Source organism: Eriocheir sinensis, unplaced genomic scaffold (assembly GCF_024679095.1).
Source record: "Eriocheir sinensis breed Jianghai 21 unplaced genomic scaffold, ASM2467909v1 Scaffold24, whole genome shotgun sequence".
In the NCBI taxonomy this organism is placed as follows: Eukaryota; Metazoa; Arthropoda; class Malacostraca; order Decapoda; family Varunidae; genus Eriocheir; species Eriocheir sinensis.
This window is the reverse complement of record NW_026111543.1, coordinates 1,113,042-1,126,798: the sequence shown is the minus strand read 5'-3', so window position 1 is coordinate 1,126,798 and position 13,757 is coordinate 1,113,042. Positions and strand designations below refer to the sequence as shown.

Sequence of the window (13,757 nt, the reverse complement as noted above, 5' to 3'; positions counted from 1 at the left end):
TAAAATTAAAATTATAGAAAAGCTGAAAAATTGCAACCATAATTATAGTAAATGTGAAAAAATTAACCCACTCTCTCTCTCTCTCTCTCTCTCTCTCTCTCTCTCTCTCTCTCTCTCTCTCTCTCTCTCTCTCTCTCTCTCTCTCTCTCTCTCTCTCTCTCCAAAACCTAACCTAACCTAACCTAATCAAATCTATCTCTCCCTTCCTTTACCTTCCTCTCTCTCTCTCTCTCTCTCTCTCTCTCTCTCTCTCTCTCTCTCTCTCTCTCTCTCTCTCCATCTCTCCCTCCTCCACCACGACCTCTACCTCGCGCTGACCCCACGCGTCTTCCTGACATCCGACCTGGTGACCTCTGACCTCGGGTGGGTACGAATGAGGTCAGCTGTTGTGGGGTTGGACAAGGGCAGCGTTTGGTACCAGTATGGGTTCGGACAGCCTCAGGGACCGACTGAAACCACGCTAACAGGTCCGCGGCTGAGGGAGTTTGCGACGTTTATGAAAATGAGGCTTGGGGTGGGGAGTATAGATGCCGCAACCTTGACCAGTTGGGGTATAAGCGTCGCGAATGCCTCGGTGAAATCCCGGACCTCTACTGGAGTTCGCGGTGCAGTGAAGTCATCTGTAGATTCTGGAACCTCTACTAGTGGGAGTATAAGCGATGTAACTTCCTCGGTAGACCCCAAAACCTCAACCAGTGGGGATATAAGCGTCGCGAAGACCTCTACTGGAGTTGGCAGTGCAGTGAAGTCGACTATAGATTCCGGAACGTCTACTAGTGGGAGTATAAGCGATGTAACTTCCTCGGTAGATCCCAAAACCTCTATAAGCGTTACGAATGCGTCGGTGAAGGCTCGGACCTCTACCGGAGTGTGCGATGCAGTGGATATAAGCAACACGACTCCTTCTATAGATGACATAAGTACGGATTCCAATTCTAACGTTCCCATAGATGATTTAAACGTCGATACTAGTTCCCCTATAAACGCTGCGACCGATTCTTCGACTAACAAGGATTCGAGCGCAAATATAGATGCCGAAACCACTCAGTTGGACCCTGCAATAACCGCCACAATAGACGACGTAACTATAGGCTCCAGAACACGCACAGAAAGCCCGTCTATAAACGCCAGAACACGCTCGGTATTAGATGCCGCGAAAGTCACTCCAAGTAAGGTTGTTTTGATTAGGAGAAAGAGAACGAGGAAAATATTGAATGAAGAGGAGCTCGTCGATGCTATTGTGAGGGAGCTATGGGGTCAGGAGGAGGAAGAGGAGGAGGAGGAGGAGGAGGAGGAGGAAGAACAGGACAAAGAGAGACAGAGGAAGAATGAAGAAGAGAGAAAGAGAGAAAGAGAAGAGGAAAAGAAGAATGAGAGAGAGAGAGAAAGAGAGAGAGAGGAAGGAGAAGAGAAGAGAAGGAAAGAAAGAAAAGGAGATAAAGAGAGAGAGGAGAGAGAAAATGAGAGAATGGAAGCAGAGAGAGAAAATGAGAGAGAGAAAGGAGATGGAGATAGAGAGAAGGAGAGAGAAAGTGAGAGAATGGAAGGAGAGAGAGAAAATGAGAGAGAGAAAGGAGATAGGGATAGAGAGAAGGAGAGAGAAAGTGAGAGAATGGAAGGAGAGAGAGAAAATGAGATAAAGAAAGGAGATAGAGAGAAGGAGAGAGAAAACGAGAGAGAGACAAAGAAAAACAAAGAAAAACAACGAAAAAGAAAAATCAACCAATCACCTCCATCGCACACACAAACGCACGCACACACACACAACCACAGCGTCAAAATCCTGTCACTGGAGGAAAACGGACTTGCCCAAATCATCCAGGAAATCAGTACAGCAGAAATCCTAATAGGCCTACACGGGGCAGCTCTAATCCTAGGCCTATTCCTCCCTAAGAATAGCCTATTGATCGAGCTGTGGCCATTCACCGTGTCCCCTATGGCCGCTCCCGTGTACAGGGCCATGTGCGCGCTGGAGGGGTCGGGAATTACGTACATGGCATGGGTAAACGCAGACGCACATAGCTCGTACGCACATCCAGAATATCCAGGTCACCATGGAGGCCTAAGGGGAGTTGCGAGCGAGGAGCGCGGTCGGATCTTGCATGAGGTCGCGCGTGGGGTCAAGATTACGAGCGTGACCTGCTGTAATGACCTCGATTGGCTGTTTCGCATCTACCAGGACACGGAGGTTCGGACACGGGTGCAGGGAGATCACCATGTCTCCGGAGCGCCATCGAGGAGTGTTCCGTTTGAGGATATTCTCCGGAAGGGTTTGGGAATGGTTGAGGAGGCCAGTTTGTCATCCTCCGAGGGTCATAAGGGGAAGAATGGTCTATATAAGGGTGTGGAAATTGGGTCCGAGGGTGATCTGCCATCCTCTGAGGGTCATAAGGGGAAGAATGGTCTATATAAGGGTGTGGAAATTGGGTCCGAGGGTGATCTGCCATCCTCTGAGGGTCATAAGGGTGTGAATGGTCTATATAAGGGTGTGGAAATTGGGTCCGAGGGTGATCTGTCATCCTCCGAGGGTCATAAGGGGAAGAATGGTCTATATAAGGGTGTGGAAATTGGGTCCGAGGGTGATCTGTCATCCTCCGAGGGTCATAAGGGGAAGAATGGTCTATATAAGGGTGTGGAAATTGGGTCCGAGGGTGATCTGCCATCCTCTGAGGGTCATAAGGGTGTGAATGGTCTATATAAGGGTGCGGAAATTGGGTCCGAGGGTGATCTGCCATCCTCTGAGGGTCATAAGGGTGTGAATGGTCTATATAAGGGTGTGGAAATTGGGTCCGAGGGTGATCTGCCATCCTCTGAGGGTCATAAGGGGAAGAATGGTCTATATAAGGGTGCGGAAATTGGGTCCGAGGGTGATCTGCCATCCTCTGAGGGTCATAAGGGGAAGAATGGTCTATATAAGGGTGTGGAAATTGGGTCCGAGGGTGATCTGCCATCCTCTGAGGGTCATAAGGGGAAGAATGGTCTATATAAGGGTGTGGAAATTGGGTCCGAGGGTGATCTGCCATCCTCTGAGGGTCATACTGGGAAGAATGGGCTATATAAGGGTGTGAAAATTGGGTCCAGGGTGATCTGCCATCCTCTGAGGGTCATAAGGAAGAATGGGCTTGATAAGGGTGTGGAAATTGGGTCCGAGGGTGATCTGCCATCCTCTGAGGGTCATACGGGGAAGAATGGTCTATATAAGGGTGTGGAAATTGGGTCCGAGGGTGATCTGCCATCCTCTGAGGGTCATAAGGGGAAGAATGGTCTATATAAGGGTGTGGAAATTGGGTCCGAGGGTGATCTGCCATCCTCTGAGGGTCATACAGGGAAGAATGGTCTATATAAGGGTGTGGAAATTGGGTCCGAGGGTGATCTGCCATCCTCTGAGGGTCATAAGGGGAAGAATGGGCTTGATAAGGGTGTGGAAATTGGGTCCGAGGGTGATCTGCCATCCTCTGAGGGTCATAAGGGTGTGAATGGTCTATATAAGGGTGTGGAAATTGGGTCCGAGGGTGATCTGCCATCCTCTGAGGGTCATAAGGGTTAGAATGGTCTATATAAGGGTGTGGAAATTGGGTCCGAGGGTGATCTGCCATCCTCTGAGGGTCATAAGGGGAAGAATGGTCTATATAAGGGTGTGGAAATTGGGTCCGAGGGTGATCTGCCATCCTCTGAGGGTCATAAGGGGAAGAATGGTCTATATAAGGGTGTGGAAATTGGGTCTGAGGGTGATCTGCCATCCTCTGAGGGTCATAAGGGTGTGAATGGTCTATATAAGGGTGTGGAAATTGGGTCCGAGGGTGATCTGCCATCCTCTGAGGGTCATAAGGGGAAGAATGGTCTATATAAGGGTGTGGAAATTGGGTCCGAGGGTGATCTGCCATCCTCTGAGGGTCATAAGGGGAAGAATGGTCTATATAAGGGTGTGGAAATTGGGTCTGAGGGTGATCTGCCAACCTCTGAGGGTCATAAGTGTGAATGGTCTATATAAGGGTGTGGAAATTGGGTCAGAGGGTGATCTGCAATCCTCTGAGGGTCATAAGGGGAAGAATGGTCTATATAAGGTGTGGAAATTGGGTCCGAGGTGATCTGCCATCCTCTGAGGGTCATAAGGGGAAGAATGGTCTATATAAGGGTGTGGAAATTGGGTCTGAGGGTGATCTGCCATCCTCTGAGGGTCATAAGGGTGTGAATGGTCTATATAAGGGTGTGGAAATTGGGTCTGAGGGTGATCTGCTGTCCTCTGAGGGTCATAAGGGGAAGAATGGTCTATATAAGGGTGTGGAAATTGGGTCTGATGGTGATCAGCATTCCTCTGAGGGTCATAAGGGAAGAATGGTCTATATAAGGTGTGGAAATTGGGTCCGAGGGTGATCTGCCATCCTCTGAGGGTCATAAGGGGAAGAATGGTCTATATAAGGGTGTGGAAATTGGGTCTGAGGGTGATCTGCCATCCTCTGAGGGTCATAAGGGTGTGAATGGTCTATATAAGGGTGTGAAAATTGGGTCTGAGGGTGATCTGCTGTCCTCTGAGGGTCATAAGGGGAAGAATGGTCTATATAAGGGTGTGGAAATTGGGTCCGAGGGTGATCTGCCATCCTCCGAGGTCATAAGGTGTGAATGGTCTATATAAGGGTGTGGAAATTGGGTCCGAGGGTGATCTGCCATCCTCTGAGGGTCATACTGGGAAGAATGGGCTATATAAGGGTGTGGAAATTGGGTCCGAGGGTGATCTGCCATCCTCTGAGGGTCATACTGGGAAGAATGGTCTATATAAGGGTGTGGAAATTGGGTCTGAGGGTGATCTGCCATCCTCTGAGGGTCATAAGGGGAAGAATGGTCTATATAAGGGTGTGGAAATTGGGTCTGAGGGTGATCTGCCATCCTCCGAGGGTCATAAGGGGAAGAATGGTCTATATAAGGGTGTGGAAATTGGGTCCGAGGGTGATCTGCCATCCTCTGAGGGTCATAAGGGTGTGAATGGTCTATATAAGGGTGTGGAAATTGGGTCCGAGGGTGATCTGCCATCCTCTGAGGGTCATAAGGGTGTGAATGGTCTATATAAGGGTGTGGAAATTGGGTCTGAGGTGATCTGCCATCCTCTGAGGTCATACGGGGAAGCAGGGTCTAGATACGGGTGTGGAAATTGGGTCTGAGGGTGATCTGCCATCCTCCGAGGGTCATAAGGGGAAGAATGGTCTATATAAGGGTGTGGAAATTGGGTCCGAGGGTGATCTGCCATCCTCTGAGGGTCATAAGGGGAAGAATGGTCTATATAAGGGTGTGGAAATTGGGTCCGAGGGTGATCTGCCATCCTCTGAGGGTCATAAAGAGAAGAATGGGCTGGATAAGGGTGTGAAGGGGGCTGTCGAGGCTGTACCCAGTTTAGAGTCACCCCAATACCAGGCTGTACCCAATTTAGAAGCCCAGGAGAGTCGGAATGTGTTAGGGGGACTTTACGAGGATGTACCCAGGTTAGAAATTCACCAGGACCAGGTTGTACCCACTTCAGAAGCTCAGACAGTTCAAATTAAGGAGTTGCCCAGTGAACGGACCCCCCAATACCAGGCCATACCCACTTTAGAACCCCATGCCCAGACTGTAGCCATTGCAGAATCCCCCCAGTACCACAACGTACCCACTTTAGAACTGCATGCCCAGACTGTACCCACTTCAGAACCGCATGCCCAGACTGTACCCATTTCAGAATCCCCCCAGTACCAGAACGTACCCACTTCAGAACCGCATGCCCAGACTGTACCCATTTCAGAATCCCCCCAGTACCAGAACGTACCCACTTTAGAACCGCATACCCAAACTGTACCCATTTCAGAATCCCCCCAGTACCAGAACGTACCCACTTTAGAACCACATGCCCAGACTGTACCCATTTCAGAATCCCCCCAATACCAGAATGTACCCACTTTAGAACCGCATACCCAAACTGTACCCATTTCAGAATCCCCCCAGTACCAGAACGTACCCACTTCAGAACCCCAAACCCACACTGTACTTGATAAACCCACATCTACCCACACTCTACCCATAATAGCGACCCACCAGGAGACCGTGCCCACTCCAGAACGCCCCAGAGCAGTGCGGCCGGCGAGGGTGCGTGGTCTGACCTGTGCGCTATATGATCTTGGCCACAGGGGAAGGAGCGAGGTGGTTCTGACGTTGACCTGGCGTGACCCCTGGACCTCCGAGGCTTTGGGGTGCCCGGGGTTGGTCTATGAGGTGGTTCTGGAGTATACTGGAGGAGAGGAGGATACCAGTAGTAGTAGTAGGGGTAGTATTGTTGTGGTTCTTGTAAGTGAGGAGAAGTATGTGCGGGTCTTCAGGTCTGCCGTCGAGGGTGTGAGTGCGTGGGTGACCTGTATCTGTGCAGGTGTGGAGGGTATGGAACGGCATATCAGGTGTGGGGTGTAGGAAAGCTGTTTTTAGGAAGATATTTCACGCTAGAATCCAATTTATCAAACCTGTATATTTCCAGTTTGTCTTGCGTTCCTATAATTAATATTTTTAGCTAGGTTATATGTAATTGGGGTCAGTCTATAAGCCTATTTCTATGCCCTTGAGAAATAGGGAATCGCTCTTGTAAGCTGATTTCTGCTCCGATGAGATTTTTGTTAAGATCATAGGAGTGGGCTGAGTAGGGCGCTGATGTCTACGAGTGTTTTATAAGTTCGTTCCTCGTAAGTTTGGTTTTAATTTTATGTGTACCGTAAAAGCAGTTTATGTATATGTATCTTCCGATGGTGGGAGATGGTATTTATTTGCCTGGTGTGCGGGTGTGGAAGGCTTGAGGTGGTATTTTAAGTTTATAGGAGAGTGTGTTTTTATAATTTTAGGGAGGAATGTTTTTGGGGTAGGGGTTGAGGAAGGAGGAGGAGGAGGAGGAGGAGGAGGAGAAGAAACGAAGGAGGAGGAGGAAGAGAAACGAAGGAGGAGGAGGAGGAGGAGTAGGAAGATAAACGAAGGAGGAGGAGGAAGAGAAAAGGAGGAGGAGGAGGAAGAGAAAAGGAGAAGGAGGAGGAGGAGGAAGAGAAAAGGAGGAGGAGGAGGAGGAAGAGAAAAGGAGGAGGAGGAGGAGGAGGAGGAAGAGAAACGAAGGAGGAGGAGGAAGAGAAACGAAGGAGGAGGAGGAGGAGGAGGAGGAAGAGGAGGAGGAGGAAGAGAAAAGGAGGAGGAGGAGGAAGAGAAAAGGAGAAGGAGGAAGAGAAGAGGAGGAGGAGGAGGAGGAGGAGGAGGAGGAGGAGGAGGAGGAGGAAGAGAAACGAAGGAGGAGGAGGAGGCGGAGGAAGAGAAACGAAGGAGGAGGAGGAGGAGGAGGAGGAGGAAGAGGAAGAGAAACGAAGGAGGAGGAGGAGGAGGAGGAAGAGAAACGAAGGAGGAGGAGGAGGAGGAGGAGGAGATGTAAATATGGATCGAGGAATATCAACCAATTTTTTGTGTGTGTAATTTTAGCATTGTTGATATTTTAAAGCTTTCATTTTTTCTATATTTTAAATTTTCTTCGTCGTTTTTAACCCTTTCAATGCTAAACGCTCGCTGTGACCTCCACCCGCACTCAAATCTCCCGCGTGTGAGTGCGTTCCAACACTGATTCTCACAACACAGGATTGCCAACTGAGTGTGTTCGCAAAACTTGGTGGAAAATCACGTCAACCCAGCGCGGCAAATCTACAGACAAGCAACTGATAGATGTTCTTGCTCAATACAGCGTCATTTCTGCATAGCTTCACCGAGCACATGACGGATTCTTTGACCAAATACTTGTACATTTTGGAGTTGTCAATATCGCCTTGCCAGCACCCCATCATCAAGAGATCTACAGTAGTTTCCTTACGGCTGACCATCGCGCACGTATAAATCTACATCTTCACAGGCAACACCCCCAGAACGTGCCTGTATGTTCGTAGGAGAAGCTTACATTACCGAATCCTATAGATCTTGACCTCCTCTTTCCAATGGTGGTTTTGTTTTGTAGCTGTGATGAATAGATTTTGAGATACCGCAGTTAAGAGATCCCCTTCCCCCGCTGGGCTGCCCGAGCGCGCCTGAGGGGAGAGTCTCCTTGCGAGCGCTTAGCAAGGAAAGGGTTAAGGTCTCTATTTCTCTATTTCTATGGATGAATTTTCGCTGCGTCTATGAATGCCAATGCTCGTAATCACTTCGCTTATACAATCTCACAAGCCGTGGAGGAAAGAAAATACAAGACAATGTTATATTTGCATTTATTGAAGACTCCGTGGATGTATATTGTGTTTCAAGAAGATTGTATACATGTCTGTGTGTGTGGGTGTATTACTTATACATATATATACAAAGTGTCTTCCGAGGTGTACGCAAAGTGTTTATTCATTATGTTTTTGATACAGTGAATATATTGTGAATAATGATGTTAATGTTAATGATGAGTTGCCAAATACAGGGATAGAGAGAGAGATTAGGAAGAGAAGGTTAGGTTAGAGGGACACAGAGAGAGAGATTAGGAAGAGAAGGTTAGGTTAGAGAGAGAGAGAGAGAGAGAGAGAGAGAGAGAGAGAGAGAGAGAGAGAGAGAGAGAGATTAGGAAGAGAAGGTTAGGTTAGAGGGACACAGAGAGAGATAGTTCACAAATTCAGATTGAGAGTAATATTCAGAGATATCTCAACTCTCTCTCTCTATTATACAAAAACGGAAATAGAAAAGAATTGATTGAGAGAGAGAGAGAGAGAGAGAGAGAGAGAGAGAGAGAGAGAGATCACAAATTCCGAATGAGAGAAAGATTAAGAGATAGCTCACCTCTCTCTCTCTATTATACAAAAACGGAAATAGAAAAGAATTGATTGAGAGAGAGAGAGAGAGAGAGAGAGAGAGAGAGAGAGAGAGATCACAAATTCTGAATGAGAGAAAGATTAAGAGATAGCTCACCTCTCTCTCTCTATTATACAAAAACGGAAATAGAAAAGAATTGATTGAGAGAGAGAGAGAGAGAGAGAGAGAGAGAGAGAGAGATCACATATTCCGAATGAGAGAAAGATTAAGAGATAGCTCACCTCTCTCTCTCTATTATACAAAAACGGAAATAGAAAAGAATTGATTGAGAGAGAGAGAGAAATACCCCACTCTCTCTCTCTCTCTCTCTCTCTCTCTCTCTGAAATGCTGTACAGTGAAATATTGATATACAAAAATGTGATAGTTAGGAGACAGAGAAGAAAATGTCAATGTACAAAATATATTTATAAATAGTTAATAGTTAATAGAAATGGCGATAGTATTGTGTTTGTAAAGAAAGAATAGATTTGAATAGACCTTTTGTTTATAATTCAATGTCCCCTTGTTGATGATGATGATGATGATAGATCTTAAAAAATATATATAAAAAAACACAAAAAAAGAGAAATTCAGAAAAAAATACTCGGAAAAAACTCAGTTAACCTAAAAATAATAATAATAATAATAATAATAAAAAGAAATTAAGAAAAATATATTAATGAAAATCAATTAATAAATTTCTAAAAGTCGTCAAAGAAAGATCCGTCATTGAGTCCGTCCATCAACTCCTTCACCTCCTCCTCCTCCTCTTGGGTGGAGAAGATGCTGGTGTTGAGGGCGGAAGGAGGAGGAGGAGGAGGAGGAAGAGAGGAAGAGGAAGACTGCTGAGGATATCTGTTAACTTGTCTAGAAGGAGGAGGAGGAGGAAGATGAGAGGAAGAAGAGGTAGAGGAAGAGGAAGGAGGAGGAGGAGGAGGATATCGAGAAGAAGAAGAAGGGAAGCGAGGAGGAGGAGGAGGAGAATGAGAATGACCTAACCTAACTTGACCTAACCTCACATTCCCCCTTATCCCTGACCCCCCTGGCACTCCTTGACCCTGTGGCACTAGACTGGACCTTCCCCTACCCTGTGGCACCCCGACCGTACCCCCAGAGTGCCTAGGAAGCTCTCTATGGGGTCGCAAACTCCCCTGATGTAAACCGCGTGTCGGACCAACGGTTGAAAATATACCGGGACTTCTGGCACTGTTCCCGGCATACCCTTGGCCCTGTGGCACCCGTGGGACCCTAGAGCTGTCACCCGGGTCCTCCTCCTCCTCCTCAATGATGGCGGTCGGCCGGTAGACCCCCTCGGTTGACGCACAGAGCCCGGTTTGTAAGTCATTTCGGTTGAACTCGCCGACAGCGGTCTTGGTCACATCGCCACTTTCATCCGGGGTGTAGATCGTAAGTATGGATGAACGGGTGATGTTGAGGTAGTGCCGTCGTGACCCGGGTGACCTCCCCTCCCGGATGACCCCAGGGGAGAGGACTGTGACCCCCCGTAGCACCAGGACAGCCCCAGGGGTCAGCGCATGTCCGAATTCGTGGAGGACGGATGTGGAGATAGTACCGTGGATTTCCCCTGTGGATGAGAGGAGGAGGAGGAGGAGGTGGATGAGAGGAGGAGGAGGAGGTGGATGAGAGGAGGAGGAAGAGGAGGAGGAGGAGGAGGATACATATATATTTCTTTTACTAACTGTCTTTAAAATACACTAATAATAATAACAATAATAACAATAATAATAATAATAATAATAATAATAATAATAATAATAATAATAATAATAAGATGAAGAAGAAGAAGGAAAGGATGGGTATATATTCTCTCTCTCTCTCTCTCTCTCTCTCTCTCTCTCTCTCTCTCTCTCCAAAACCTAACCTAACTTAACCTAATCAAATCTCTCTCTCTCTCTCTCTCTCTCAAAACCAAACCTAACTTAACCTAATCAGATCCCCCCCCTCTCGCTCTCTCTCTCTCTCTCTCTCTCTCTCTCTCTCTCTCTCTCTCTCTCTCACCTGTCATGTCAACAAAGGTCAACATCGGATGCCTTGAAGACGTCTCCACCCCCTTCACCTTCACCGCCAGGAAAGGGACCCGCCCCGCCCCCGCCCCGCCCCGCAGCCCCGCCCGGCAGGTCACCCAGCGAACGTTGAACACCCCCAAAGGTCCTTCCGGGTCATGGGGGTCAAGGTCGAGGTCACGGAGCATCCTAGACCAGGTTTTTGAGGTCAGGTCGGCGCTGGTGAAGGCATCGACTAAGACATCTTTGGAGGGTCGGAATGTCGCCCCCTTGGTTCTCCCTGGGGTGGATGGGGGTGGGGGGGAGGTGGTGGTAGGGGGGTGTGACCTTTGACCTCGTCCCCCTGTGGTGATGGTGACCCTGGTTTGACCCTGGAGGAAGAGGAGGAGGAGGAGGATAGGAAGGAGAAGTATATGGATAAGATTGAAGAAGAAGAAGAGGAAGAAAGAGGAGAAGAAGAAGATATGGAAGAGGAAGAAGAAGAGGAGGAGGAGGAAGAAGTATACAGAAAAGAATGAAGAGGAAGAGGAAGAAGAAGAGGAAGAGGAAGAAGAAGAGGAGGAGGAAGATAGGAAGAAGTATACAGAAAAGAACGAAGAAGAGGAAGAGGAAGAAGAAGATTGGGCAGAGGAAGAGGAAGAAGATAAAGAGGAAGAAGAAGAGGAGGAGGAGGAAGAAGAAGAGGAAGAAGAAGAAAAAGAAGAAAAATAATCATATAAACTCAACACAAAAAAATATATACAACAACCACCACCACCACTACTACTACTACTACTACTACTACTACTACTACTACTACTACTACTATTAATACTACTAACCACTTCAGGCAGGAGACCGGCTGGACCTGGGAACCTCCTCTTCTGTGGTAGTGTCAAGTAAGGCTCTCTCTCTCTCTTGGTAGGGGCAGACCTGTAGTAATAGTAGTAGTAGTAGTAGTAGTAGTAGTAGTAGTAGTAGTAGTAGTAGTAGTAGTAGTTGTAGATATGGGATGTTATATATTGGGACGAAGAGGAGAAAGAGTAGAAATTAGTAGTAGTAATAGTAGTAGTAGTAGTAGTAGTAGTAGTAGTAGTAGTAGTAGTAACATCAATAATAATAATAATAATAATAATATCACTAACCTTATATAATTACTTTGTACAACTGGCCTTCTTCTTCTTCTTCTCTCCTCCTCTTCCTCCTCCTCCCTCCTCCTCTTCCTCTCCTCCTCCTCCTCCTCCTCCTCCTCTTCCTTCCTTCCATTCCCAGGGACTTCTATCGCCCTCAAAATTCTCGCTCGGAAATCCAATCTCCCGGCACTATTTCCCCTCTCCTGACCCTGGCACTGCGTAACGGCACTGTCCGGGGGGGTGGTCAGGTCAGGGTCATCCCCCAGGTCACTCATGAGGTCATCCAACGCGTCCCATTCCGGTATTTCCTCCGTACTGGTCTGCGGCTGGTCGGTTCTGGCGGACGGCTGCAGAGGTCTCGGAACACTGCGATGTGATTGGTCGTTTCCTGTTTGGGGTTCTGGCTTGTGATTGGCTGCTCTGGGGTCATGGGGAGGGGGGGGAGGGGGAGCTTGGGGGTCACTTCTAATCTCCTCCTCCTCCTCTCTTCCCCCTCCTCCTCCATCCCACTGTCCAGGGCGAAATACCTCACTCAAGAAATCCTGTAGGAGAGAGAGAGAGAGAGAGAGAGAGAGAGAGACAAAGAGGGTGAAAGACAGCGAAAAAGAGAGAGAGAGAGAGCGAAAGAGCAAAAAAAAGAGAGAGAGAGAGAGAGAGAGATAAATATCCAGAATTACACCCAAGTGCCGCTGAAAATAAATATTAATACCAATCTATTTTTCAATACAGTTACATCATCAGAGGAAGCATATATAAAATAGTTAAGCATTTATATTACTAATTATCAGACGTCCCAGTCCTCGAAAGTGATTACCTTCTTTGTAAGTATTCTTCTTGACTATAATTGCCCAGATTGATGTTAATTGCTTGATGATTAAGTGTCATAAGCCTTAAACTACCTTCCTTAAAATTGACTTGCTCGTTAACGGCAGAAATATCACCTCAATTTCAACCGTTTACCTCCATTATCACAATCCTTCCTTAATAACTACAACGATATACCTTAATTACAGGCTTAATTAACTAATATTTGGGTGATAATTATCCATTCACGTCACCAAACACGGCTAAATCTTCGTCCATTTCCGAGAACATGTTTTTTTTCTAGTTTCTCCTTAAAAGTGAATTAAATGGCAGAGGAAACTTAATTTAATGACTGAGAAAGCTCTTAAATCATCCCTAATATTGCTTTTCTTCATTAAATATAAAAATGACTCGTTAATTTCAGGTCACAGGATGAAAAGGTCAAAACTATCCCCTCCCTCACACCTCTATACCCCCATTACTACAGACCTTCCCTTAATAACTACTACAATATACCTTAATTACAGGCTTAATTAACCAATATATAAAACTATCCCTTTACTAACATACGTGAGAGAATTATATGTTATTGTTTTGTCCTTATATGGCAGAGGAAACTTAATTTAATGACTGAGAAAGCTCTTAAATAATGCCTAATATTGCTTTTCTTCATTAAATATAAAAATGACTCGTTAATTTCAGGTCACAGGATGGAAGGGCAAAACTATCCCCTCCTTCACTCCTCTATACCGCCATTACTACAGACTTCCCTTAATAAATACTACAATATACCTTAATTACAGGCTTAATTAACCAATATATAAAACTATTACTTTACTAACATACGTGAGAGAATTATATGTTATTGTTTTGTCCTTATATGGCTGAGGAAACTTAATTAAATGCCTGAGAAAGCTCTTTAATCATCCATAATATTGCTTTTCTTCATTAAATATAAAAATGACTCGTTAATTTCAGGTCACAGGATGAAAAGGTCAAAACTATCCCCTCCCTCAC

The 13,757-nt window shown here is 46.5% G+C and overlaps 2 protein-coding genes across 4 annotated transcripts in view; one reads left to right on the top strand and one right to left on the bottom strand.

The window, feature by feature from the left end:
• Window positions 1-2,278: 2,278 nt before the first annotated feature.
• LOC126991104 (uncharacterized) lies at window positions 2,279-6,882 on the top strand. The gene is made up of 3 exons (XM_050849800.1): window positions 2,279-3,542; window positions 4,615-5,087; window positions 5,302-6,882. The coding sequence occupies exons 1-3, from the start codon at window positions 2,279-2,281 to the stop codon at window positions 6,427-6,429; spliced, it is 2,865 nt and encodes a 954-aa protein (XP_050705757.1). The 3' UTR covers window positions 6,430-6,882.
• A 2,211-nt stretch (window positions 6,883-9,093) lies between these two features.
• Window positions 9,094-13,757, bottom strand: part of LOC126991090 (uncharacterized) — a 5,121-nt gene continuing 457 nt past the window's right edge. The window contains exons 2-5 of one of the 3 annotated variants that reach the window (XM_050849789.1): window positions 11,949-12,478; window positions 11,646-11,736; window positions 10,820-11,195; window positions 9,094-10,385 (exon numbers count right to left, since the gene is read on the bottom strand). In XM_050849789.1, coding sequence (XP_050705746.1) covers window positions 9,502-10,385; window positions 10,820-11,195; window positions 11,646-11,736; window positions 11,949-12,478 — 1,881 coding nt within the window. In that variant the 3' untranslated portion in view covers window positions 9,094-9,501. The remainder of the gene's footprint in view (window positions 10,386-10,819; window positions 11,196-11,645; window positions 11,737-11,948; window positions 12,479-13,757) is intronic. The other 2 variants (XM_050849790.1, XM_050849791.1) reach the window with 2 other exon arrangements.